Genomic DNA, 27,788 nt, shown 5'->3' with positions numbered 1-27,788 from the left:
TTCAAGCAAACATAATCAAGATAAACATCTTGATTATCAAAGAGACTGAACTTGCAGAAGCATTGGGTAGATTTTTACAGCATGTTAAGTATCCCTGAAAATTGGGTCGTTTATGAGAGTGCTGCAAGCTTCTTTTCTGAGTGCTGGACAAGAAACTGGCTTAGCAAAAAGCAACAGTAATTATTTTAAATCCATGAACTATTACATCATGTATCAAGTGTATTGTTCATTTAAAAAAAAAAAGTCATTGCCTTTTGTCCTCTGCACGCATGTCTGGAGGTACCAGCACAGGCAGTTCTGTAGGGTATCTTTAGTTTTGCTTCAAAAGTTTCAACTCTGAAGATCCCAGAATAGTTTCCTGGGAAAGGTATTCTGTGCTTGGATTTGTTGCAAACCTTATGTTGCAGTAAACATTACACTTTTCTTTTGTTTATTCAGTCAAGTGGAGTAGGTTTACATCTGAAATCTAAACACAGACTATGCACAGAGAAAAGCAGTGTTTGAAAGACATTTATTTTCAAATAGTGAAGCTGTTAAATATGAAAATAGTGGATTAGAGCTTAAATTCCTACTCCAGCTGCCTTGGCTCCAAATTAAGCACCTTAAGCTCAACCTCCAGGATCTCCTCCAGAGACCCACTGAAAGATCTGGGATAAGGAACAGCTGGAGCCAAGGAAAAGGGCATGCTGGGGATGGGACAGCAGTATACACTGTTCAAAAAGGGTAACACTGTGCTTTGGAAAGGCTGACATTTTACAGAGGGCTGTCTATTATTCAGAGGAGGGCTTTACCAGCCCTCAAATCCACCCAGGAATTTGAGTAAGGAAAGGACATTCCCTTCCTCTTAACTGGCGACATTTGTGCTACCTCTTTTAGAAGCAAGTGGCAGACTCACCCTGTGAGTTAAGGCCCAGGAAAGAAGGAAAAAATGTTTTCTAAGCAGGTTCACTTTTAGGCCATTAAACTGCAGGATAATGATGGGTTTCTTGAGGAGCAACAGATTTCTTTAGAACTTCATTTGGTGCCTGTTTTAGCCAAAGGCTGCACTGTTGCATTATTTTATGTTTAAACATACCCTACTCTGACAAGCCACTGATGTCTTTCAAGTCTTCTCATCTTTATTGCAGTCAGTACTTTGATCTCAATGCCAGAAAAGGTCGACACAAGAACTTCAGAATTAGACTTGTTTACATCCAACATAAAATACAAATAAATGAATGTGGCAAGGACATCCCAGGCAGATTAAATAAGGCGACATTTTCCTAGTTCTACTTCAAATGTTTTTGCTTTTGCCAACCATTGTGCGAGCGATGGCATCATCAAATCCAATGAAATTCACTTATTGAAGCGCTTTCCCCCTCAAAATGTTTCATCAATCATAGCCCAGAAGGGCTCTGTCATAGGATAATTGCAACTTGGCATACCAACAAAGAGCATCCAAACGTCCTCAGCTTCCTTATCTGTACAATGGGCAGGGATGACAGCCATTTTATTAGCTGAGATATTGTTACCCCCATCAGATAAAATAGTGTGTTCTTTTGCTTTGATGTTTTCTGTCACCATAGCAGAGCTGTTGTTTTCAACTGCATGTTTAAAGAATGGCTGTGGGGGCAGCTTATGTTCCTTCACAGTAACGCTGCCTACAAACATCTCACAGAAAGAGGCAAGGAGCGTACTAATTGCACGTTATCAGAAAGAAATGGGAAAAGCAGATAGGTTGCTGCTGCAGTTACTTCTAGTCAAGACATAAATGTAGAGTCAACTCTTGTCTACATTTGTTTCCTTGAGGAAGAAAAGATGACTGGACAGTGAATTCCCTCTGAACAGATGTCCAATTGAGAAGCCACCCAAAAATTATTTCAGCCATCCCTGTTCTCCTGCCTCCACATATAGTATATTTAGCAGATTAAAATAACATTTGGGGTAACTGCTTATATTTAATGCTTCTCCACAATAGCTACCACTATTATAGCACTCGGAAATACATATCTTACTTCCACATGCTTGGTTAGATCATGCAGACTTTGAAGGCTTACAAAAAATCTGTCATGCAGAGCAATATGCAAACCCATTTAATTTTCTATTTAAATCCTTCCTGACAGAGTAGACTTTTCTTGAATTTCTAAACAGCAAGCCTGTTAACCAAACTCCGAAGGTGGAAAAGTCTGCTTGTCGACACCAGGCTTATCTCACTGTACTATCACTTGGGCAATAATTATATGAAGTGCTGTAGACACAATTTAATAATTCAACATTTGCCAGCTGCTGCTGAAGACTTCCCATCTATACTGAGCACGGAGAAGGGCTGTGGACTCTCCAATGGACTGCATGACAAATACTGTCCACATCTTTTATGTCAGCAGTGCTCTAGCACACAGATTTCTGCTGAGGGTTGTTGTTGGGATGGTAATAGCACAATTAGAAATCATCAGCCCAGCAGGAAATCTCGTCTCTGGTGGCTACTCAGCAAGAAGTTGCCCCTGATAACAAAGGGCAAAGTAGGCAAGTGTAAACTGTTCCAACAGATACAGGCATCTCTGTTGACCTTCATAGTTCTACACATACAATATGCCTCTAGAGAGTCAAAAGGCATTTTCATTGGTGCTGAATCCAAGATCCCTGACGTAACACGCACACACACACATTCCTGCCCAAGTAATTCCCAGATGCAAAAGGTGGGTTCTGCCACATTTTCCCAGCTCTATGTTGCTTTCTTCTCCTGCAAAGCAGATCCTGCTCCTTCCTTTACACAGTATTCTCCTTTCCTGATTTCTCACCTCCATCCACGTTCCTGAAGCCACCTCCACAGGTGGAGGTTGTGAACTGGATGCATCCTTGAAGATGTGACCTTGAGAGACTTACAGGTTTCATTTTCATTTATTGACTTTGCTGAAGAGTGTGAGTGGAAGCCTGGGGAATCATTTAACCTGCCTTTGTATCAGTTCCCCATCTACAAAATCCTTTCTTTTACCTTGTCTGTTTTGATTTAACCAAAACAGACTCAAACTCTTGAAGGTCACAAGTGCTTCAATAGCAATACGAACTCATTTGGCACCTTGATCTTGTTTGGGTAAGCTTAAGCCAGATAATGAATCCTAAGAAATGAAACAAACTGAAGCTTCCTTTCAAGCACTGCTCTCCAGAATGTTTTTATTTAGAGTGAAGGACGGCGCAAGAATAAGTTGCATACTTAGAAAGGTACTCTGTTTCCCCACTAGGAAGCAGACCCAAGAGGGAAATTCTGTCAAGGATTCAAGTGGTCGGGAAATTTAGCCTTGAATATCCTTCTGATACTGCAGAGAAGTTACGTGCTGCACATACTTTTTCCAAGCCCTGTGCAGTTGTTTCTGCTGCTGAGCACTGGAGGTGGTCTGGAGACACAGAGGGGAGGCACTGCAGCCCAGACAGCGATGCCCTCCTTGCACTAGCTGAGTAACACAACTCTGTCAAGCAGACCAAACCCTTCCCTAAACCAAAGTTTCTTCTCCTGGAGAAAAAAAAAAAATAGCATGGAATTTAAGATAAAAATTGTGGCCAAAGAAAACTGTTGTGATAGCCTATTTTGAGCAGAATTGCTTGATATTTTAAAGCATCAATGGGCACCTCAAGGCTACAGTGCTCAGTGCTTTGGAAGTGCCTTCAATATACAAAATGAATACTTTTATAATATTCAGTATTGTTTTACTTCAACCTTTAACTCCTGAAGTCACATTAACAACTCCAATACTCAAAGGTTATACAACACAAAACCAAACCCAAGCATCAAACTTCTAGTAATAGAAAACGTCTATTTTACATAAAAGAAAATCACATATTTTCATGTTTTCAGTTCCCTGGTTTGCAGGGTACATGCATACATGATATCAGATTCACAGATATTTAACTTGGCAAGAAAGCTTCTGCAAATCCAGCGGTCCTACCATTTCTCTCATGAAATTCTTTGGTTTTCCAATTTTGCATATACACCCTGGGTATACCATATATCAGATTCCTTGAAAATTAATAAAATATTAAGAAATACATAACTGTGGTACCTCATTTTCTTGACACATTTTTAAAATCCTCCTTACAAAAATATGACAGATAAGGCAACAATAAAGAGAACAGAGACTAGCAAATAGTTACTGAGAAAGTCAAGGGCAGAGAATTACTCATTTCATTATCTGTACATATTCCTTCAAACAGCAGCTGCTGCCACACTTCAGACCTACAGCTCTGTCTAACACCTATTGAAAGACTTAACTCATGCCTGTCTACCTGCTTCACAGAGGGAGTAACTATGTAAGGGTCCCACTTTGCTGTCTTTACTTAAAAACATGGAAGCACTTACCCTTACCTGCATTTTTTTCTCTCTTTTTTTTTTTTTTCTTCTCTTTCTGCTGCTTATTGCCATGATGTCTGCCTAAATCCTGAAGCAGGCTGTCAGTGGAAATCTCAGTGCTGTTTCCACTTCCTTCCCTTTTAATAGCTAGTTCAAGAAAGAGGTAGTAAATTGGCATCTGGAGTATTGGGGCCCAGGAAACTACTCAGCTGCAATTGAAATCTGGTGTGTGTCAGGTGTGACGAGTTCTGGGAAAAAAAAATCATGAACTTCCATAAACAAACCGCAACTGCCAGAATTACAGCACTGTGATGAACGGGGCTCTTCAATGAACAGAGTGCTCCTTGGTCACTGATAAAGGATTATTCATTTATCTAATAATTAAACCCTTCGATAACGAAATATTTTTTTAAGAGGAGGAGGAGAAAAAACAGCAACAAGTACTTTGCTTGAGCAGATGTAAAACTGACACATCTGCCTCCCTCGATACTAGCAAATTGGCTCTTTCAATATGTTTCATTTGTTCTCCTGCCAATTGCTGATCTCTTGTCAATTTACTCTCAAACTTGGAAGAAAATTAAATGGTTTGATGACATACTGGTTTCTGTATTTTATCTTTGAAATGCAAAATATATATTTCAATGATCTTAGAAATGTCTCACATCTTTGAAATCTTTGCAATTGTAAGGTGTTGGGCTTGATCCCCATCTGGAACATAAGGGCATAACTCTATCTAACTAAATTAAGCTAGGCAGTTTATCACAGCTGGTGATCTTGTCCATAGTTTTTCTGCAGATTAACACAGAACATGTCATACACTTATTTAGAAATATGCAGTGTGAAAGGGGGTGACCCCCTATATGCTTTAGGCATGCTTGAAAATGCCTGTACTAGATGATTGCCTAAAAATGCTTCCTAATAGCCTTAAATACTTAAAATGAAATGACGGAACTGTCATCACAGCAAATCACACAAGGAAAGAAAAATGATAGCAGCATTAACTGCATCAGCCACCTGCTCTACAAAGGTGATTAAAATGATGGAAACAGTATGTTGGCTATGCCATACATGCAGGCTAAAACCCCCAGCAGGTCCAATATTCTATGCTACTAGTTGTAATTTATATGCCTATAATTTATACTATACTATAATTTATACAACATTTATCAAAATGCCAGCTGGAAAAGACGGGCTGCTGAATGGGGTACTCTTAATTCCTTGCTCTGTGGCTACTTACTCCTTTAGTCACAACTTGACAAAAGGATTTTGGCACCAAAACCAGGACCTTGACAAATGCCTGTGTTGTGCTCCTTGATATGCTCAGGACTGCCTTGACCCTGCCACTGAGAAGCAGCCTAGTCCCTATTTTTTAGCGATGCCTCAATTCCACTGGGAAATGTTTGCCAAGGGAATGAGGGTCTATAAACATAGTGTGCCTAATGCACCTGGGGGAACCTGTGCTGCACTCAGTGCAGCTGAAGTCACTTTTATTCAAACACGGGAAGAAGAAAAGCAGAAAGAGAAGGAGGTAGTGGCAATGTCCTTTTCATAGGCAGGGTTTTAGCACATGGGAGTTTAAAGGCAGCCCTAAACAAACCTGCTCTCTTCTGGTCCTGACAGCACCCTAATGATGGAGCCTCAGGCAGTGCCTGAGCAGGAACACCCCCCACCCCTCCCACTGAAGCTGCTCCCATTGGCAAAAGCAATTCAATGCCCCAAGCCCATGAGTGCATCGCTCCAGCCGGGAAGGTAATGCCTTCATGCTCGAGTCTTGATTTCAAGTTCCTGCCCTAGGGATGCCTAATGTATTTTATCCAAGAATTGTTTAAGTAAAATAATCTGTCATATAAATGAATGGAAAGAGGCTTATTTTCAGAGCCACTGCCGCTACGGATGGCCAATATAGATGATGGTGCTTACATTTGGGCATTCTTGACTGAAAACAATGGCTTCCCTCTCTTTATGCTAAGTTTACCCATCTGTAAAGCAGACACATTACAGTTTACCTAACTCAGAGAAATGGGATAATACAACTTTGGCAAAAGAAAGGCTCCATCACATTGCTTTACTAGACATAAAAAGGTAATATGAATATATGATTTTAAATCAACATTAAGATAGTGTAGACTCCGGGACATTTCTGATATTGCTTTGGCTGGATAATGTAATTCATTTTCTAACAGGCCTCTTGCTGTGCTTGATATTCCACAGAGCCAGCCTGTGTTACAAGATGTACATAGCTAATCTGCTGAGAAAAGAAATCATAAACAACACTTTATACTGCATTATTTTATTCATGAGAACATTATTCCAATCGGTACAATCTTGAAGTATGGGTTGGATCCTGGGATCATATAGCCATGCTGACATACCCCAAGTTAGTCCGCTTTAAGCATTCTTTAATTCCAGAGCAGGAAAGTAGTGCAAAATGCTTAAGGCTGTCATATCTGGTTTAAAACTTCCTTATACATTTTTTTTTCTTTCTTCTTTCGTTTTTGCATAGTTGTATAAGGAAAAATCTCATTCTGCTATTACCCATACCTTCCTAAGTGAGTAGTCTGAGCAGGGTATTAAGTGCATTAGCAGCTAGTTTCCAGGGTGGACGTGACAGCCTCTGCCTCTGCCCAGCGCAGCATGTTTGGCTTTGGGGAGCACCCAGAGCAGGCACTCAGCACTGCAAGGAACAGGGACCCCTTCAGCAAGTTTATGTTGGTTTTTTTTTCCAGGAGCTGGACTGAAATTTTTGTAGTATGTACAAAGTATCCACAGATTCCATACAAGTCAGCCATCACATATTTTCAGGAGCATTGTTTTCACAGGATAATCCATAGTGATATACAAAATGAAACCTGTTATCTCTTGGATGAATGCATTTTAATGTCCAAGGATAAGCATGGGTAAGCGACACAAAGAAGACTGAAGATTTGCAGAGCAGTGACAAGAACTGGCAGAAAAGAAAACTAGTTTCTTTAGAAGTGGCTTCTCAGGGGTCATGTCCCACTATAAGTTAACTGTACAAATCCCCACTTGTGCAGTATATAGAAATTAGTACTAAACCTTCATTAGACACTATAACTAGAAATTATTTGAGAGGTAGATCCCAAGGTCGTGCAGACATTGACCAGAAGATTGTTCCAGATCAGATGCTGAGAGCTGTCTCCCATGACAGTCCTGGATACTAAGCTACTGTTAAATGTCTGTCTTGTCACAGATTTATTCTGTATGTGCTTAAAACTGAACCATGTCACATATTTGGCAGGAAGTGTAATCCCTCCACAAAGAGGATTTGATCCTTGGTGTGATCCTGCTGTTCTCAGGCAGGAATAGCTCTTGGTAAAGCCCGTGCAAGGTCTGTCTGTGTATTTCCGTTTTGAGTAAGCAACAAGCCCCAAACATGCGGTTACGAGAGCAAAAGCTCCTTTCCCCAGTTATCCGCATGGCCCAGATGGCACGAGAAGAGATGGACTGCAGATACAAACCACACAGTGCACAGACATGATGCCTACATCTGAACCGGTACAGAGAAACCGCATTTTTTTTTTAAATTGCTTTCCAAAGTCCCAAGTGGCAGGTGATGCAAACAGCAGCACAAGAACCGCTGTGAAAGAGAGCAAGGCATGGCTCCTGGTTTGGAAAGCACCAGACAAAAGCACTGAATGAATGACCGCTCGAGGATCCTCCCCTAGAGCCCACAGCTTCAGAATTCCCCTGTCAAATTGACTCCCAGTTTTGAGACTCTCTCTGACTTCCCCTTCTCCTTTCTTCTCTTCAGACCATCGTGGCAGTCCTCCTCCCTCACCTAACAACCATGCCATGCCTTTCTGTCCTTTCTCTCTGACTACATTGCCTAGCTTTAGCCAGTCCTATCTCTCTGCCATTCCTTGTGCTCTGGTGGTACTCCTCCCATGTGACGCCCCGTTGCTGAAAGGTACACATGGGGGATGCCCTGCTCCCTTTGCTTCAAAACCCCTGATGTGAATCTTGGCCATGGCTGAAAGTCTTCCAAGAAAAAAGGGAAGAGTGGCAGGGTGAGCCTGCAGTTATCTTCTGGTCTGATTGCTCTCAATCTCTTCTAAAATAATGGAATAAATAATATCAGCGTAAAAATCATCTGGAACAACAAGGGAACCATGACCAATAAATAGTTTGTATTTTCAAAGAACCGATCATGCCAGACAAATGTAATTTCTTCTTCCCCATTTTCTGGGTTAGCGTACAGAAGGAACAGAGTGGCTGCAATATATCTGGGCTGTAGTATAGCATTTGATACAGTGGCTCACAAAATCTTATTAGAAAAATAATTTATAATGTCTTGGATAAGAGTGCTGTCATGTGGATTGAAAACTGGCTGAAGGAATGTAAACAAAGGATAATGAGTCATGACAAACAGCACTGCACTGAACTGTGAAGAGGCATCCAGTTGGGTTGCCACAGGAGTTGGTGTTAAGCCCAGTTTTATTTTACATATTTATTAATGCTCCGGAAAAAGAGATGAGCAGCCTGAGAATTAAATTCACAGATGATACTAAATTACTAGATGTTGCTAATACCAATCAAGACAGAGATAATATATCGAGGGAAAGCAGAAAGAACGGGTGCGGGAAGAGGCAGTGACCAGCTTTACCTATACAAATATGGGAGGGAGGGTTTTCTGTCCCAACTGATAATAATGGGAGCCCACAGACAGACCAGCCAAAAGCAGTTTGCATCTGGGCTGTCAAAGGCTGGTGCAGAGAAATAAAACCAAAATCAGCTAGGAGATAATTATTAATTATAACATTTCTCCAAAAGATCCCAGAGAAGGTTTCATTCTCATTTCTTAGTCTCACTAAATTTCAACATTTGGGGTTTTCTAAGGTTTTGTCTAGTTGCATGCTATAGATTGGTATATAGCAATGTAATACACAGTCATTTGTCTTTACACCACTATGTTATGTCGCTTTTCTAAGGAGAAATCAGTGGTAAAAACCTTGCCATTTTCTTTGCATACCTTGTTTACTTATACTATTAACATGAAGAGAACTGATGTAGTAAAAACAGACACAGAGGTAATAAACTCTTTCAGGAATTTCACTCTCTACAAGCAACTCGACCCACCCAAATCGAATCTGCTTAGTGATGTAAAAGAAAAACAAAACAAAACTCTAGCTATTTGCAGCAGCTGCCTAATAGATCCCACATTACATAATGAAAAAAAAGAATTTTTTCCCCAAGCACTATGTTCTGTGTGCTGTGGAAAAACCTGTGAAATTATTCCGTTGTCCTAATCTATATCAGTTACACTATGTGCAGAATGCTTAAGTACAACATATTTTTATTTATTTCTAATTTGTTTACAAACCACATTTATTTGATGTATTTCTAAAACTTGTGAATTAAGGTTTTGGACATTTTGTATAGATAAAAGGAATTCAGATAGTTTCAGTACCTTTTAAATGTACATAGACAATGTAAGCTATATACATGTGTGTATTTATAAGGAATATTTCCCTACTACTCTATAGCTCAAAGAGTAGAAAAATGTAAATAGACTCTAGGTCTAACCAGACTCTCCAGCTCAAGTAAAATTTTGCCTCAATTCACTCAAAATGAAGTGACACAAAATAGTTAGGAACATTTAACATAAAAATGTTTCTGAATACTTGCAGCAAACAAGACATTCTACAAGACCTGTAACTGCTGAGAACTGGCTTCCTATGATTTTTCATCTTTTTTTTGGATTTGTGCTGGAAACAGTGTTGATAACACAGAGATGTTTTAGATACTGCTGAGCGGTGCTTACACAGCGTCAAGGGCTTTTCAGGTTCTCACCCCACCCCACCAGCGAGCAGGCTGGGGGGGCACAACAAGCTGGGAGGGGACACAGCTGGGACAGCTGACCCCAACTCACCAAAGGGATATTCCATACCATATGATGTCGTACTCAGCATATAAAGATGGGGGAGGAAGAAGGGGGGGATGTTTGAAGTGGTAGTGTTTGTCTTCCCAAGTAACTGTTGCGCATGACGGAGCCCAGCTTCCCTGGCGATGGCTGAGCACCTGCCTGCCCATGGGAAACAGTGAATGAATTCCTTGGTTTGCTTTGCTCGTGTGCATGGCTTTTGCTTTACCTCTTCAACTGTCTTTATCTCAACCCATGAGTTTTCTGAGTTTTACTTTTCTGATTCTCTCCTTCATCCCAACCTGGGGGGAGTGAGTGAGCAGCTGTGTGGGTTTCAGTTGCCATCTGGGGTTAAACTTTAACACATCAGCTAAAATAAAGCCACTTGTTAAAGAACTCATTATTCCCTGTTATCATTCCTGGCTGGTAAAGACTGATATGGAAAACTGGAGAAAAATCAACCTGAGAGTGGTGCGCAGAGAGGTGCCTTCAGGTTGCTTCAAGTTATGACAGGGGACGACCTCAGCAAAGGAGTGAAAACCACATCTGGCCCCAAGTACAAATCCTGAATGCCCGAGGATCTGATTTCAGGCACAGCATGGCACAGAGTGCAGTCCATCCATGACTGCTGTAAGAGATGAAATGAATCAGCCTCTTGAAATATCGGTCATTGTCAGTGGCCACTGTTTTTTTCATATAAGTATTGCCAAAGAGACTACTAAGGGAGCAAGGTTAAAAATTTCCAGGAGGAGTTTGGTTGTAGTAGTATCCAAGTAAATATAAATTTTGGGTTTGTACAGTGCTATTACTTGCATGACATAAACCAGTAGTGTGTGGATGCTTTACTTTTTAAGGGAATGCTACATCTCATAAAATTCTTAGGACTGGCCAGGGAAAGATGCCCAGGCCTGAATTTCATTTGATGAAAACTGGTGCAGTTACTTTAAATTTAGAGAATGGCTTTCAAAAAGATGATAAAAAGTCATTTCCATGGGTTCCATTATAATTTTCTCTTTCGTCTCAAGAATTGAACACATCTTTTCTGTGGAATATTTGCAGAGACTTCCTCCCACCGAAATTTGTGCAGAAGTTAAACCCAAATTTGCCTGGAAAAGTTATGTTGAGCTTGTTTCTGGCAGCAATCTGGCAGCAGCTTTATATCTGCACAGCATGGTGATTATCTCACAAATTCACAATACTTTATAATTCCGAACCATACTATTTTCCATAGAGGCAATATCCTCGGTGCTAGTCTGAATGCTCTGAATGTTAAGTGTCTGGCTCTGGCTAGATTCTCTACATTTTCTGTCCGTGAACACGTAGCACATGGCCCTTGATTACTACTTTTAAATTGATCTGTGTCTGCTATGAAAATATATTGCTTCATAAAAGTCTTTCAGAGTATCAGCTTCCAAATTAATGATTTTTCTCTCAAGCTCTGACTTTGAGAGCTTACAGTACGGAATCGTGCAGTCCAGCTACTTGAATCAAATTGAAATCCATCCATCTACAATTCAGATCCAAATTCTTTCAGTGCTGTTGGCTCATTGCTACGTAAAGAGCAGCTGTTGTCCCGTTAAAGTGACTGTAAATAATTCTAACTTCAAGCTTCAAAATTCACCCTGCTTCACCGGGGACCACTTAATCCCCAGGATGTTCCTGGGTTTGGTCTTCAGGTGGTGGGAGGTACATCAGTCTGCAGTAATGGATAGCGCTGTGCTGCTTTACACCCGGTGAGGAACTGGCCCAGGGTAGAGTCAGTGCACAGGAGCGCGGTGCTGCCTGCTCTGGCTGGGTATGGGGGCATGCGGGGTCATTACGCCTGGCCAGAAACCCCGACTGGTTGTGCTAATCGCGCAGGGCGCTTGCACCCATATACTACAGGCGAGGAGGTGAAAAACGCTAGGGTTTCTTTCTCACTCTGTGACCACCTCTCATTTTTTCATCCCCAATAAGCCTGTTAGTGTCCTTTTTGGGAGGTTACAATCCATTCTGTAACACAAACAGTACCACACCAGGGAAAGACTTGTTTACAGCGGAGATTCAGTAAAGTGTCTAAAGGAAGAATTTTCCAATGAAAAGAGATGGGCCCTAACCAAGAAGGAAGGTACTTGTTGTTAAAGCAACTATATCAGAATAGCAGATGAATCATGATGTGATAGCACTATTTGAAAGGATGTTTTGAATGGAGCTGTCAGCAAGTATTTTAATAGCAAGTCTTCAATTTCTGCTTTATGGGGTTTTTAACCACCAAGAAGAAAACATAAGTAACAAGGAGGGATTCAGGAATTGTTTAGTGTTTGCCTGTTCAAAGAAAGAAAAAGAGCCCTCCACATGCATTGCAGCTAAATTACCGTTATGGTGGTTTTTTCCTCCATTTGCAGATGTTAAACACTCTAATAATGCAAAGTCCTTATGATTTTCTAAATCTTCTCAATAAGGAGGATATTATCTACTTATTTAATTACTGAATCTCCAACAGCAAGGAGCTGCTACCACCAGCAGCTCCAGCTCATTCACATAGCTCCCCTCCCTAATTAAAGGGTCTTTGCAGTTAAAAATAAAGTAATAAATCAATCAAAAGCCCAAACCGCCAACAGATGATGGGGGGAAAAAAAAAAAAAAAGCACTTCAGGGACAGATTTTCAATTGCTCAGCACCCACAACTGGGATTATTCTTTTGAAACAACTCAGTCCTCCTTTAGGCACCTAGGATAGAGCCAGGCAGTTCAAAAGTGCTCAACATATATTTCTGTGGAAAATCCACCCCTAACTGTGGCTTTGTGTCCTACAGCCATTGTGGCTTGCAAAAGTCAATCATAAGTCACCTCCCTGTTGGAGGAAAGTCATCAGCATCACCCCTTCTGCAGGGAACTGTAATAAAATACATTACTGTACTCATCCGTGCTCTTGACATTGCTTAGTGCAACAAGAACAGAGCAGCAGGTATATCAAGAGACTATTTCTACCACGCTGCCAGTGAAAGCAGCAATAGCCCTGCACTTGGATTTCTGTTGCAGACTCAAACCCGTATGACCGTATTGCAGCACAGACCCCTTACTCGTTTGAATATCCAGCTCAGATTTGCATGCTGCTGTCTGCACGGCATTCCTTGAGCGTAATGTGCCATTGTCAGGTTAAAGGTTTTCTGAATGTTTGTCAGTCTAAGACCAAACCTTGAGTAAAAATTCAAAAGTGCTTTACAGCTAATAAAAGCTGCAATAGGTTTCTCTGGAAACAGAGAATACAGCCCAGAAGCCTTCTAGCACATCCCTTCCCTCCAACAAGAAGCATTTTGTGGTATTAGCATACTACCTGTTTATTCAAGAGGTTGTAGAAAAAGTTCAGTTAACAGTTCTCTTCTTTGCAGCCCACAGCTGTATAAATATTATCCCAGCCTCTCCTTTGACATCTGTCTAAGCCTCAGACCTCACGTGCGAAATGATACAAATAGAGCTGAACAATTCTGTAGCCCACCACTGTGTCCTGACACACCTAGGACTGAATATCTAGCCTCTCCTGTAAGAGCAGTGACGCTGTATGATGCACCCCTGAAGCGACCTCGTTTTCTAAAGACAGCTTTACTAGGAATTTCCTAAATTTTAACCATGGAGCTGAGTATGATGAAAGCTTTGTGGAATCAATGTACCAAGATTTGCATCACAAGCCTAAAAAAGCAGCCAGATCACAGCCCTGCATCATTTACAACTGCTACCCCACATAGTTTCTATTTTGATTGGCCCAGATGTAAAGTTGTGTTAAGTTTTAGAAACTTCTCATCTCTGCTTTCAAGTCAAATCACTTCTGAAGGCTATTTGCCTTTCCCATTTTCTCTGTGGTAGTTAAGGAGATGAAATTCTTTCTGTATGCACCAGATATCCCTTACACAATGGGACAGAAATATTGATGTTTTTATATTGCACAGTGGGTTGTATTTATGAATTGATGCATGCTTCATCATTGCTCTAAATAATGAAATGTTTTGGATAGGTACAAAGGGCCCAAACCTGTTTGTCTGAGTACCTCCAGCTTCCACTGATCTTCCTTCTGAACTTCTTACAGGCTGATTTTGAAATGGTAGAGCTTCCTCAGGCTCAGTGCTACCCAGCAAAATGATTTATTCAAGACAAAAAGTAAGGCAAAGCATCTGCTGTAACATGATTTTTGACCTATTCCTTTCCCACCACCACAAAGAGCTAACGCATGCAAGGCTCAGAGCTCCTATTTAGGCCCTCAGAGCTTAACTGAACTCCTCTTTCAGTTCATACCAACATCCTGTGGAGTTTCTCTGACATTTTTTTTCAGGGCCTCTGATGTTACCGAGATCAGTGATGAAGACCTTCATGTAATGCAGAGATCACTGCTGCAATAACTCCCTGCCTCCCTGACACTCCTGTCACCAGCTGTGATCCAGGGCTGTGCTGCTCAGCCCATTTGAACCTGGGGGATACCCAGAAACCATTACAACATTAGGAGGGCAGTAAGGGTCACTGTACCCACTCCCAGCCCGGGATCGAACATGAAAAGGTAGGACAACAGCCGTGGGAACGGACCTGCAGCTCCGCTGCATGGATGGGGCAGGAGAGGAGCAGCGGTCTCCTGGTGTGGGATGAATTCACCTAGTGTTCCTTCGGAAATTTCTGAGAATGAAAACTGCAATACCTCAGCCTAATTTCACATTCTTTAAAACTGAGATTCAGACACTTTGCCACAAATAAATATTAAATATATAAACATGCAAGTCACCATCTATGCTTATGTTCTCTCTCACTGTAACTTATGTAGATTGCTGCCTATGTGCATAGCTTTCATTACAAATAAAACATAAAAGCCAATGCATATCCTGAAGAGCTATTTTTCTTTATTGCAACATTATTACATGAAGCCTACTAACATAAACAGAGATTGGACTTGGCTGTTTTTGAACAAATAACCATTTATTGTCAAGGCTTTTCAGGAGCTTTCATTTTCCTTTTTGAAAAACATGATCCTGTGCCAACCTAGTAAATGTGTAACATTAAGTAATAAGCAAAATAATAGGACACCCTGCCACACTGGTTTATAGACAACTTTAGGCTGTCACAGTTGTACAAGTCTAAGTTAAGACAGAAACCCGGTTAAGTAAAGCAGACGTATTAAATCAAAACCCCACCAGCGGAGTCCCTTGGGGCATAGCTGCTTTTCCTAAATGCTAGAGCCGGCCTTTCAAGAGGGAAGATGCACAGGAATAACAATCCCAAGGGGCACAGCAGCTCGTGCGCTGCTCTCGCCTCCCCGCCACTGGAACAGCAGGCAGGAGAGCACAGCCAGAGAGCCTTTTGCCTTTTCCCTGTATCATCTCCGGGCACAGAGACAAAGAGCAGAGGCCAGAGCTGTCCCAGCCCTCAACGAGCAGCCACACTTGCAGTGGGCAGATGAAAGGAGACTCCTTGTGCCACCACCACGCAGACCTGCCTGCTCGCTCCCTCCACTGCCTGGCAGCAGGTGAAGCTCCGGGCCCTGGTACTCGGTGAATGTTAATTCCACCAGAAGTCTCCATTTTGGAGTTATTGCGAATCTCTTAAACTCTGCCTGAAGTAATCACACAACAGCCTATCCATTAGACAATGAACAGAGATTATTCAGCTTCCTTGTACCCCAGCAAAACAGCAGCTTCCTTCCTGCCAGCGATTGTGGTTGTGATTAACAGCGCAGTTCAAGGTGAAAGAAGAATGCGGTTCCAGGCGTGTAGGGCTTCCTTTAACCTCAGCAAAACACAGTGCCAGATATTTCAATTAGTGTGTACCAAGGTCACAAAATCAATTTCTTATCGCCAAAACCCACACATACTGTAAATTTCATTTTCAAGCCATAATCTCTAAATTAAATCTGTGTACCTAAAAAATATACAGTGCAAAACTGCAGTCCTTCAGCCCCCTCCTCCTGCAGCCCAGCAGCATTTTCACAAACATCACCTGGCTTTGTGCTCTATATTTAGAGCACAATGTTTGGTTAGATTCTAATCTTCTTGGAGGACGTCATTATCTCTTTCTTTGGCAAATAGAGGCCCAAAGTGTCAATTACCTTCTTAAACTCTTTCATACACACAGGGCTGAGCGGGGTTTGATATTCTGTCCGCCAACAGCTCAGTCGGCAATTTTTCACAGTCATACACAGAAAAAACTGTGCACCAGCATATCATCCTAGATAAATTACACATTTCAAATGAGGTTACAGACAACCTCACCACTCCTGGTCAGTTTATTCTGGAAGAGGAAAACAAACAAACACGCAAACAAACAAAAAGGAAAATTGCTGTTGTGCTTCGTCCTCTTTAGGACAAAGAGAACACTTCTACTATCAAACTCTATGAGTTACTAAACAAAGACAAAAGTAAAATGAGTATGCCAGATGGGTGGGATATTATATGTAAATCAATGTAGCTATGCAGAAAGTACATCGTTGTCTCTTATGTGTGTAATTCCTTATGATACATCCTTTGTTACGTGGGTAACGCTACCCTCACAGCCCCAAAGGCAGCTGCAGGATCTGATGGCTGCAGTGGACTCTGCCCCATGCAGGTAGATGGTGCACGTACAGAAGATGTCTCAAGGAAGCGGAATTTATGAAAGCAAATTCTTTCCAATAAATCCCGGTCTTTTCTTAACAAAAGCTAATTTCAACTGTACAACCACAGAATGAATATAACTGACAATTCTGAGATTGCTTTCCATTTTTTCATAGGAAAGGTTGCTTTTTAGTCACATGCCTACTTATAGGCATTTATAGGTGTGTGTATATATATATATATGGACTATATAGGTCCTGTGTACATTTAATATACATGTATGAGTATACATGTTCCGGAAGTATCTTCCACCCTTTCACTTCAAACCAGCAAGTGAGAAGGATGTATTGTTACTGTTGGACCTTTTGGGACCACTTCAGATGCTGGAGATACAGGAAGTGAATCATACCTCTGGTAAACACAAAGTAAGCAGGCTCTGAAATAATGTTTAAAGCTCCTTAAATGAATTTTCCCACATCCTCTGAACATGTACTATATTGATTGATTCTTAGTACCATAAAACCGGATGAAAAGAGTATTTTCTCAAGAAAGGAAATTAGCATTATTTGGCAAGGGTTAAAACACATTTTGAAGTAAACAAAAAAGAAACCATCCATGTGCAGCTGATTAGCTAGAAAGTTTGGGTACATTCTTGAGACAAATAACTCTTTTCTACCACATCATTTACACACGTTTTTAAAACTCTCTTTTAGATGCAAAAGGACTAATTTAAAAGGGAGACTGGATATGATTACAGATGTAACAAGAGGAAGTTTGTTTCTTCCTGGCCCATTAAAAAAAAAAATGCATTACTATATTTTAGTCATGCTCAAAGTACCGTTTCAAGAAAATGTAAACAAAAACTGGAAAAAAAGGATAGAGTTGATTTTTTTTTTTTTTTGGCTCAGATCTGTGACTATAACGAATCTATCATGAGCTTGGTCCAAGGCTTGATAAAGTCAGGGTCAGTCTTACAAACGGTTATAGTGGGGTGTATCTCCGGCCCAGATGAACTGTGTTTTCTGGCACTAGGAAGGAGAGCTAACGCTCTGAAGATTCCTCTTTATCTCATTCAAGTGAGAAACTGGCAGGGAGTTTTTCATATGAGTGAGAAAACTGGACGTGGCACTTTGAATGCATGAAACAATTTGAGTCTAAATTTTATGGACTCAGCCATTTCCAGAGGTAAGACAATTGGAGTAAGACAGCCTCCACCATGTCTTATTCAGCAGGATTGTACTGTTACTTCAAACATCCTGCACTGTTTTCCATCTGACTAATGTTCACATGCATCACCAGGCACTGTTGTAACACACCACTATCCCCTTTCACATTCCGGATTTGCTCTTAAAAGCCTCAACCAAAATATATTTTCAATAGTAGCTAGTTACAGTAAGCAATTTCAGTTATAAAAAGTAAAGTCAACTCTACAAAAACTGTCTTGTCTAACAGTGTTAGCCGAGGGTATGACTATTTTCAGGAACATAAACATAGCTCTGTCTTTCGCTACTGGAAGGCAACCATGCAACAGCTGGTTAGTCCCCAGCAGTCTACATGCATCACAGCCATCAAACCCTTCCCAAATTCACAGAAAAGTGTAACATCTTGCACATGAAAAGGCAAAAGCCATACATAAAGCCACAGGTCCCCAAATAGCCAGGAACATGCTATGTTAACGTGTACATTAACACCAACACTGTCCCAGGCAAGCGGACTGTCATGCACCAGAATATCAAATCCTCCCGGCTAATCTGTCCAGAAATTTCAATGTGGGATCAAGTGTGACCTCAGCTGGGTCACACTGCACAGCTCAGCAGTCAATTTCTGCACTTCAAAAAAGGTGAAAAACTCTCAACTACATTATGACTGATGAAGACATGGAAGGGAAGAAAACTTTCAATGTCCTGGAGAGGAACCCTGAAGGCATGGGCTTAATTAAATATGATGCCTATATATGCAACAAACAGGATGGTGCCTCCAAACTCTTCTTGGGATCACCAAAAAGCCAGACACTTAAACACTGAGTAGGAATTCTGAATTTGAAGATGGCTTCTGCCCTTTCACACAGATTGTGCTCTGGTTTTACCATGGTCCACCCTGAAACTGTGTAAAAGATCCAGCAGAATTTGGCGGCAAGGGAGGAGAGATTGGGAGACACAGGAAAAGGTGGAGAAAAGGGTACAGGAGAGTGAGAGGTGAGCCCAGAGGCTATGAGGAGCATGTCAAAAGGGCTGGGAATCGGTGGTCTGCTTTGGCCTCCCTTGTAGCACATCCCAAGTTTTCCAAGCTGTCACCCACTGTGTTGAGCTCTGTTATTTGTGTTTGGCTAAGGCATATCTTTCTCCTGCTGTGCTATGCTAGAGCAGCTGCAATTTGCCTTTTTATAGCTTGTGGTAACTGATAGCAGTGAAATGAATTTAGGAAGTGTGTGGATTGGATCTTCCGTATCAGTGATTTCAGACTATTCAGTAAACACAGAAGTAACATCCAGTGATGTATGCCTGCTGGTAAACAAAACAAAAAAAAACCCACCCAAAAAACAAAACCCAAAACAAAAAAATCTCTTCTGGTGAACTGGCATTGGGATTAGGCAATTTTCTATTGAAGGACACTTCTGGATAGAATGAAATGATTATACACAGTGGTTTTACAGGATCATGCTAATTTGAAAGTTAAAAATTCCGTTGGAACTGTACAGCAATTGGGTGCTGCAGAATGGCAACGGTGACACCAGTGAATCAGAAGAAATTCAGTGACTGCAATAAAGGTTGATGGTGGGACACAGTGACATCACCTTAGAGCAAGGAGCTGATGTCCCACAGGAAAGCTCCTTTTTACAGCTGGCAAAAGCCAGAGAGTTCATCATATGACCCTTAGTAAAACAAGAAAATATGTTTGTGTTCAGATATTGAGTGGGTTTTCAATTTGATTCAGCTGAGTTTACACAAATTGATCTGTGTTCTAACAGGGATTCTGTATTTTGATATGAAATACCACTTTGCACTGATGTATTTCTTGCCTCTGGAAAATGGTAAATCCTCCTCTACTGGACTTCAGAAAAAGATCCAGTGTCTTGTTTCAGTACAAAGTTTCCCTGATAGCATAAGTCCATGATCACTATTTCTGGAAGAGCTGTAACTATTTTACAAGTAAGACTGATTAATTTTGCAATATAATTTGCAAGTGACATTTACAAGGGAATATTGTGCAGGGATATCTGGGAGGGATATTGTGTTCAGACTTTTCCTGCTTGCCTGCCTACCCTCCTGGAACAAACAGCACTGCTTCATTTTCCTTCCGTATTTTACAAAGTTAAAGTAAACACTGTGATCACACTGTTTACTTTAATTTCCTGCAGTGTGCCAGCAAAGCAGCAAATTGGCAGTCAGCAATCAAGAAGCAGCCAGTATTGAAACAGCAGAGCTGCTTAGGAAAGCATCGATGATGCCAACTCATTTTTCCCTCTGTTTTAAAAATAAAATATTGGCATCTATGAAGTTTTACTTCCACCCTAATCTTCTCTAAAGGATCCAAAATTTTGTTTGTTTCCTGTAATTTTCTTTTGGAAGAAAGCTGGGATTATGAGCAACACTTAATTTATATGGCTGACTTTCTATGCAAAGAAATGGATTTACAGAAGTGGCGAATATATGCTATTTATCTGTAAAAACATGCATGGCATTTTTGCACAAGAGGAAGATAACTTGTCTATGAATCAGTCTTATCTGGACATATTTTTATTTTTATGCCAAGAGCTCTAGCTGTGCTACTTCAATTAGGTGTATGATAATGTGAAGCTAAAGCCTCGTGCATTACATTCAAAAGACACATCTGCCCAAGAACTGAGCCCTAAAAGGCACGTAGTTATATTTTCAGAGGCCATTCCCTCTCATCTAATACTACATAAAGCAAGGAATATAAATACAAAAGAAGAAGTAAGAAGAATGGGATAGTGTTTTGTACCTCAGAGGTGTAAAACTTGACAAGGTGACTCATTTATAGCTTTCTGGAAGATACCGTACAGAAGGAATTTATTGCTATGTAAGATATAATTCCAATATACAAAAGACGCCAGATCCTACAATCAGTTATTCTCCTGACTATGTGCATTTCTGCACATATTCTTCCTGAAGACAATGAGATTATGAAGAGGATTAGCTTTTTGTTAGACTGGCCAAAGTATGCCTTTGGAAAGTCCAAAACATGACCTAATTTAAAGTGGTTGAAATCTTGTGGGAAAAATCGTAAGGGGATAATTATTTTAAAAGCCATGACTTTGACACCAGGAAATTAAATTCATATATATATGTCTTTATCTATACACAGCAAATCCAATAATCTTGAGCTCTCTGCAGTCACTTAGCCAGCTGGCAAAGGGAGCAAAGTAAAAACTAACAAACCCCATTCCTAAGGTATGCTGACATCAGTGATTCATGATTCATCAATAATGGCGCTAGGAAATAAATGTAACAGGGCATTATTGCCTTTTGCAGCACAGTAAACTCAAGGGAAAATGTCTAAGTGTATCACACTGAAAACACAGCTTGCAAAGAAAGAACTTTTACTAGTATTTAAGGGGTATTACAAGCAAGTGAAAGACAAACAAATGTAAACTTTTTAAAAACAGTGAGAATGTACGTATAAATAAAAAGGGACAGTTTTCCAGCTATACAGCCTTAAGAGGACTAACGTAAAATCTGGTGGGTTTTGTTCAACATTTTTACAAGGAGAAAGAATCTGAATTGCTTGTTCCAGAATAAACCCTCAAAATGACAACTGTTCTGGTTTAATTGTCTACCAGGATAAGTGCAGTGAAGAAGTTGGTTCATTGCTATGCACAATTACTAATGTTGTTGACAGTAATTATGACTCTTGCAACCTACTTAACTAACTAAAAGGGCAAATCTGTAAATACAATGTACCATATATGCTCTTTAGAAAATGCCTGTATTAGCACATAAAATTCATGATCTCCTTTGAAGGTGACTGGACTATCTTTGTTAAAGCCTAAGATTATTAACTGAAGAAAAATGTGTAGCTGTCTCTAGAACAGCAGATACACTAGCTGCTTTCACCACGCAGAACAGCAAGATCTAATACATCATTAAAGAACTGAGGTTTTGGTTTACATTTTTGGAGCTTTAAACTATTCATGGTAGGGTTTAGCCTATATTTCTAATCCTCTTTAGAACCTACCCATTTAAAATTCAGGTTACTTGTTTACGCTGTTAGGGGACTCCTGCACAATATTAATAATACACCGTGTAACATGCTGCCCTAGAGAAACATCAACTCTCTTGCAGGGGCAACAGCCCCACAGTGCTGATACAAGCTTTGCTGCTTAGCTGGAGGGTAAGTGACTTTGGGGGCTATTGAGGTATTTTACTGGAGAAAACAGTGGTCTCCTGACATGAGCCTTGCTTCAAACCTTTGCCACTTAACTGCAAAGCATCACAAATACCTCTAGTAGCTGGTTTGCCTGGACTGACATCGGAAATATTATTTTAAAGGCTGAGTTTCCAAACACTTCATATAATTCCTAATAAACAATTAATTGTTTCACAAGATTTGTGAATATGTATTTCACTGTATTGAATTTTCTTTAAATGCTCAATAAATGTTTTTATGAATTTTGAATCTGGATTTCCCTAAGAAAATACAGGCAAAAGAGAAAGTAAGAAAAAGATACTGTATGAGAAAAAAGGACAAGGAAAGTAAGGTAAATCCATCCTCACACAAATGGACGTTATAACACCATCATTGATACATATAAAGTGGATGGATTTAAGAAGGACAGCAATGTCAGTAAAGAACAACAGTTGTCTTTACTGCAAGTTTAATTGATGATTCATAAGCACAACTTTCTAGAAAAGTACAGACAATGTAGTGGATACCAGTTCATGGAAGATAAGTAAATGCTGGTTTGATTTGTGTGAGGCATTATTGCTAAAAATTGACTTGTTTTGTTTCTTCCTCTGCATTGTTCACAAGCACAGGCCCTTGACTCTGTAAACATAATGTGCACTTAACTTTCAAATCAACCAGCTTGCTCATGGTAGTAAAATTGAATTAGTGCAAATACAATACTAGTGCGGTGAAGGCCATTCTGCCTTATTTTCTTTTGACCAGCTCAACAGACAAATAATGATTGACCTATATTCAGGGCAAGGTTGGCATTAAATTCAAGGAATATGTTTAGTGACGATGTGACACATGATGCAAAGAGGAGGCTGAGAGAACAGGATTTGTTCAGGCTTCAGAAGAGAAGTCAAAGGGGAGATCATATTGCTGTCTACAGCTACCTAATGTGGGTGGTGTGTGTGTCACAGAGCTTTACAGAGGAGAAGAAGCAAAACTGTTATTAAAAATGTACAGTGGTAAGTGCATGTGAGAGGCAAAAGTTAACATAACTCTGCAACTAGATATCAGAAAAAAAATTTTCAAAGTTACGGTAGTTAAACACTGCGACAGGGGCCCAGAAAGGTGTGTGGTCTTCATCTTTGGAGATAATCAAAACTTGGCTTGACAAGGCCCTGGGCAACCTTCTTTAAATTGCGCCTACTCTGAGAGGGGAGATGGACCAGATGACCACCAGAGGTCTCTTCCAATCTAAATTATTATATGATTTTTATGATTCCTTATTGTTCATTAGTTTAGCCAGCTGTATTTCTCTCTAAGCATTCCCACCTTTAAAAAGGTAGGCAGTTTTCTTAGGAAAAAAGTCTTTGCATTCTAAATTTTCCTAAAACAAGTGCACTTCCAAGTGCACCGTGGCAAATGAGCTATAAAAATCCAAACTAAACGTCGGTCGCTCATCTGTGCTCACACCAAACTGAAGCGCCTCTGTTGCTGCTAAATTTCCCAAGATGCATGAAACACAAAAGCTGACCAAACAGATGGTTAATATTTATAACTGCTTCTCAGGACACTGAAAACTGACAAGATTCATAGCAATTTCAGCCTGCCTGCAGCTGGACATAGCTATATGTATCGAGAGAAATAAGTACCAGAGCTATTAACAGTGGAGGACAACTCAAAAATGAAGGTAGGGAATATATCCTTTTCTTTGGATGGAAGATAGAAGTATCCAGAGGCAGACCCATCTGTAGAATTTCTGGCATATTTCCCTTGCAAGCAGCTGTAGTGGAGAAATTAACATTGGCCTCACATGCAGGCACGTCTCTGTGGCACATGCACCTCCTCAGTCTTCTAGAGTAGCCCAGGAGCTGTGTTTGATCATGATCAGCTGCTGAGAAGAGTGGCCTAGTGCTATGCATGTGTGTGTGAGATGTGGGGGCTGTAAAGTAGCAGCCATGCCAACTCCAAGCTTCAGAAGTCCTGAGTCACAAGGGAAATTGCTGAAGCTAAATCAGAGGAGATACATCAGCATGCCTCATGGAAAAGGAAAGCTGGAAAACAGGTCATACTCAACTGAGATGCACAGTATGTTATATTAAAATAGTAGGCTGAGAGTAGCTTGTAAGATTTCTCAGAAACTGAATTTTTTTTTGGCTTTGAAAGCATGCCAGTGTAAGGTGTTGTGATGTGAAGTTTAATCCTTGAGCTAATAGACTCTCGAGTAAGTTTTTCGAGTGAACACATAAAAGCAATGCATATAGGTAAAATCTGTTTACCGTAACAGAACGTTATGCCATTTCCCGTATATCCTTGGGAGCAATAGCAGCCTGTTGTTCCACCCTGAACTTCACACCGGGCATCTTTGTGGCACGTCATGTTGCAGCTTGCAGAAGTGCATCCATAGTCCAGCAGACTGGAAATCAGAACTGACACAAAGGAAAACCAAACTTGTTTCTTTATCTGAAGAACTCCATTCCGAGCTCTAAAATCAGATCTGGGAACAAGGTATCCACAAAATTGGTGTATTCCAGTAAACTTAACATCATCACAGATTCAGTTATATTGCAGGGGCAGGACCAAAAACTACAGGTACTTCTTTGGTAAAACTACCCACATGCTAGAAATAGCAGACACTGTAGATTAAGAACTTGTATATGTGCTCAATCAGTATAAAATTGGTAACCAGCGCAGAAGTTACTCAGTGATCTGAGGAAAACATTTGAAAGGCTTTCAAGGCTCTCTAGTACTTTCCAGGAAAGCACAGACATTTATTTGCACTCTGAATTATATATTGAGTGTAATCCAAACTGCCCTACACATATCAAGTGAAAATACCAAAGAGGGTTCCCCTGAAGAGAGGTTTTATTTTTACAAGCACTTCCACACTTGTGTAGCTAACACATATGCATGGTCTGCGAGAATAAAATGAAATGTCTCAATATTTACAGCATTATGACATTACGGTTTAAAAACTTAATAAAATTATTTAATCTCTTAAAATACTATTTCGGTATTATGGAAGCATTGTCTTCTTTTTTCCATCTACTGGATGATTCCTAAATGGTGTAACTACTTTCCCATTGTATGAATGCATATGCTTTTCAACACAAAGAAAAAAGAAATCACTCCCTTTGAGAAAACTCACAGCTCACTGAATAATTATACACACCCTCTAACCGGTTAGAAATAAGGCAGTTAACTCGGAAGGGAAAGTATGTTTTTTACTTTGTACTTTATTAATTGTTAGCAGGACATAGTGAGGGTTGCAGAAAGCAAAGAGCCTTTTAGCTGTTGTCTTCTCCTGCAGTTCTGCTTTTCCCTACCCAAATATTGTTTTGGATATTCACTATCCTAGTGTCATAAGTACAAATTTCATTGCTTCAGGAAATCTCACTGAAGCATTGTTTTCTTGGACAAATTAAAATTTCACAAAAAATTCAAAAGCTTGAAAATTCCACATAATTTTCTAACAATTATATATAATGCAAATCAGTTTGGATATCACCAAGTTTCATCTTTTCCCTCTGTTTTTGAGAGAGGAGACCATCTTCCAGAGTTTAAAACAGAAACCTGTGTGATTCTGTTACTGTTTTACTGTCCACAGCATGCGAAATCTAAAAACCTCCCAAGCAGATGGAGAGAGAGAAAAAACCCAAACCAAACCAAACCCATGGTAACCCGTGATGTTTCTGGTTTTTACAGAACAACACCCACAGTGAGATAAAGACTGGCATTTGTGGGATTTGGTTTTGGGATGATGTTAACCATGCAATTACCGAATCCAGTAGCAGCTCTGATCAAAGATACGGGGACTTTCAGACCCGTGTACCCACAGCTTTCCACCACCTCCAACACACTCATTTCTCCTTACCAGACCCCCACTCCCTTCCCACCTGTTACTCGCTCCCTGAGTGCGTAGCTTTCACCTACCTAGGAATGGAAGCAGTTTCATTGGTGATGCTCTTGCTGTGCAGTGCCTGGTGCAGAGTCCCTGTGTCACAGAAAAAACCTCCCTGCCTTAAAATGTAGGATCATGTGCAAAACGCGCACACATGCCTACCAGGAAAGCAACGTCCTGGTGCAGGCGCAGACCTGACACTGCCCTCAGTCCAAACTCCACGTTTCCAAAAGCTCCTGAGACTCACAGGCAGGACAGGAGGAGTCAGGAGAGGCTGAGGAACTCGTCTTCTGGCGAGTAGGGAATAAATGAGAAAGTAAAAGAGAAGCAGGAGCCTGGGTCTTGCAGAGTATATCAGAGGTGACGCAGGGGTGATTGGGTTAGAGAAGCACGGGTTAAAGGAGCTGCTTGGGACTGCAGCCTTCTGGCAGAAGGAGTAAAGGAGCAGCAGAATGGTGGAGCAGATCAGGGAGGGTGAGGAAGAGGCGGAGTGGATTAGTAACTAGCTCAGGGTTTAAAAGCTCGGAGGTAACGGTCTACATGCTTCCTTCCACCTTTTCCTGGTGAGCTGAGTATATGTGAGCTCCAAGACCTGTTGTTTGGGAGACAGTCTTGGATGACTGCAGTCCTTTCTACTGCTTTCTTCGATTTTGAGATATAGCCTTACTGCAGCCAAGCAGTGTTGCTTTAAAGATAAAGGCCTGTGAGGAGGTACAGGAAATCCACTGAACTCCACTTTGAGAGGAAAACAAAGATGTATAGGCAGGGAGGCAAAAGGCAGGAAGGCAATTGTATGGCCAGGAATCTCAAAAGCCAAAGGAGCTGAAGTTTCTATGAGGCTGTGGGACTAAAATAGTGGGTGTTGTGTAATAGGACATAATCAGTATAGCCAATTTGGTAAAGCATTTGGCATGTCTTTGTGTTACACATGAGAATGGTTCTATCCTTGTTATAGCATCCTAATTGATGAGAGTTCAGCATGTACTTATATTATGCATGGACATGGCAATAGTTTCTCTAATCTTGTTACGGATGTTGCGCATACCATCATTTCCCAGCTTCTTGGAAATGACGACTCACATATTGAAGCACTGTAAAACTGAAGCACAGATGTATGCCTGTCTTTATAGATGGAAGCCGAGGGACATGCAAAAGCAGCCGTGCTACTAGAAAAGTGGAGAATCTCTAAACTAAGTAAAATGGACATGAGGCTGTAGAATACCATCGTGATAAAGCAGCTTAAGTCTGACTAGAAAGTTTTGAGGTTCAGACATTGGTAAGGAACTGATCAGAAAGCACCAGCCTGCTTTTAGGAATTGTCTGTGGATGTGGCAACATTTTTTCTAAACTTCTTAGGAACTATTTGCTTACTGTCACTTTCCAGCTTCATGGTCACTGCTGGCTGCAGTTCAATGGGTTAAACTCTACTCAGGCCAGAGAGGTGTGAGGCATGTAGAAATAGCACGTAGATGTCTGGCTGGCACAAAGTACTTCTGTAGCACCTTGGCAGAGGGAGCGGAAGCTTCAGTAACCGGATGTTAATTTTCGATGAACTGCAGAATAATGAACAAAGGGTCCAGGTGTCGGAAGACTGTTTTTCTCCTGTTTGGTTTTGTGAGGGGGGGAGCACTTAAAGGGGAAGAGAGGAAGGGACTAAGAGTTAGTTTGTTTTGTTAAGTTTTCCCATAATCTAATGCTCGGAGACGCAGGAACAGAAAGTAAGATGAACTGAGGGAAGCTTTGATCTGTATGTCCTGTCCTTCATGCTGACATGCACTGAATT

The 27,788-nt window shown here is 40.7% G+C and overlaps 1 protein-coding gene across 3 annotated transcripts in view; it reads right to left on the bottom strand.

The window, feature by feature from the left end:
* Window positions 1-26,667, bottom strand: part of ADGRL4 (adhesion G protein-coupled receptor L4) — a 76,907-nt gene extending 50,240 nt beyond the window's left edge. The window contains exons 1-3 of one of the 3 annotated variants that reach the window (XM_027802698.2): window positions 26,560-26,667; window positions 26,038-26,098; window positions 24,384-24,533 (exon numbers count right to left, since the gene is read on the bottom strand). In XM_027802698.2, coding sequence (XP_027658499.1) covers window positions 24,384-24,533; window positions 26,038-26,059 — 172 coding nt within the window. In that variant the 5' untranslated portion in view covers window positions 26,060-26,098; window positions 26,560-26,667. Of the gene's footprint in view, window positions 1-24,383; window positions 24,534-26,037; window positions 26,536-26,559 lie in introns of those variants that run through there. The other 2 variants (XM_027802699.2, XM_005437338.4) reach the window with 2 other exon arrangements.
* Between the last annotated feature and the right edge of the window lie 1,121 nt (window positions 26,668-27,788).

Source organism: Falco cherrug, chromosome 12 (genome assembly GCF_023634085.1).
Source record: "Falco cherrug isolate bFalChe1 chromosome 12, bFalChe1.pri, whole genome shotgun sequence".
NCBI lineage: Eukaryota > Metazoa > Chordata > Aves > Falconiformes > Falconidae > Falco > Falco cherrug.
The sequence above is the reverse complement of the archived record's forward strand: the minus strand, read 5'-3'. Positions and strand labels throughout refer to the sequence as shown.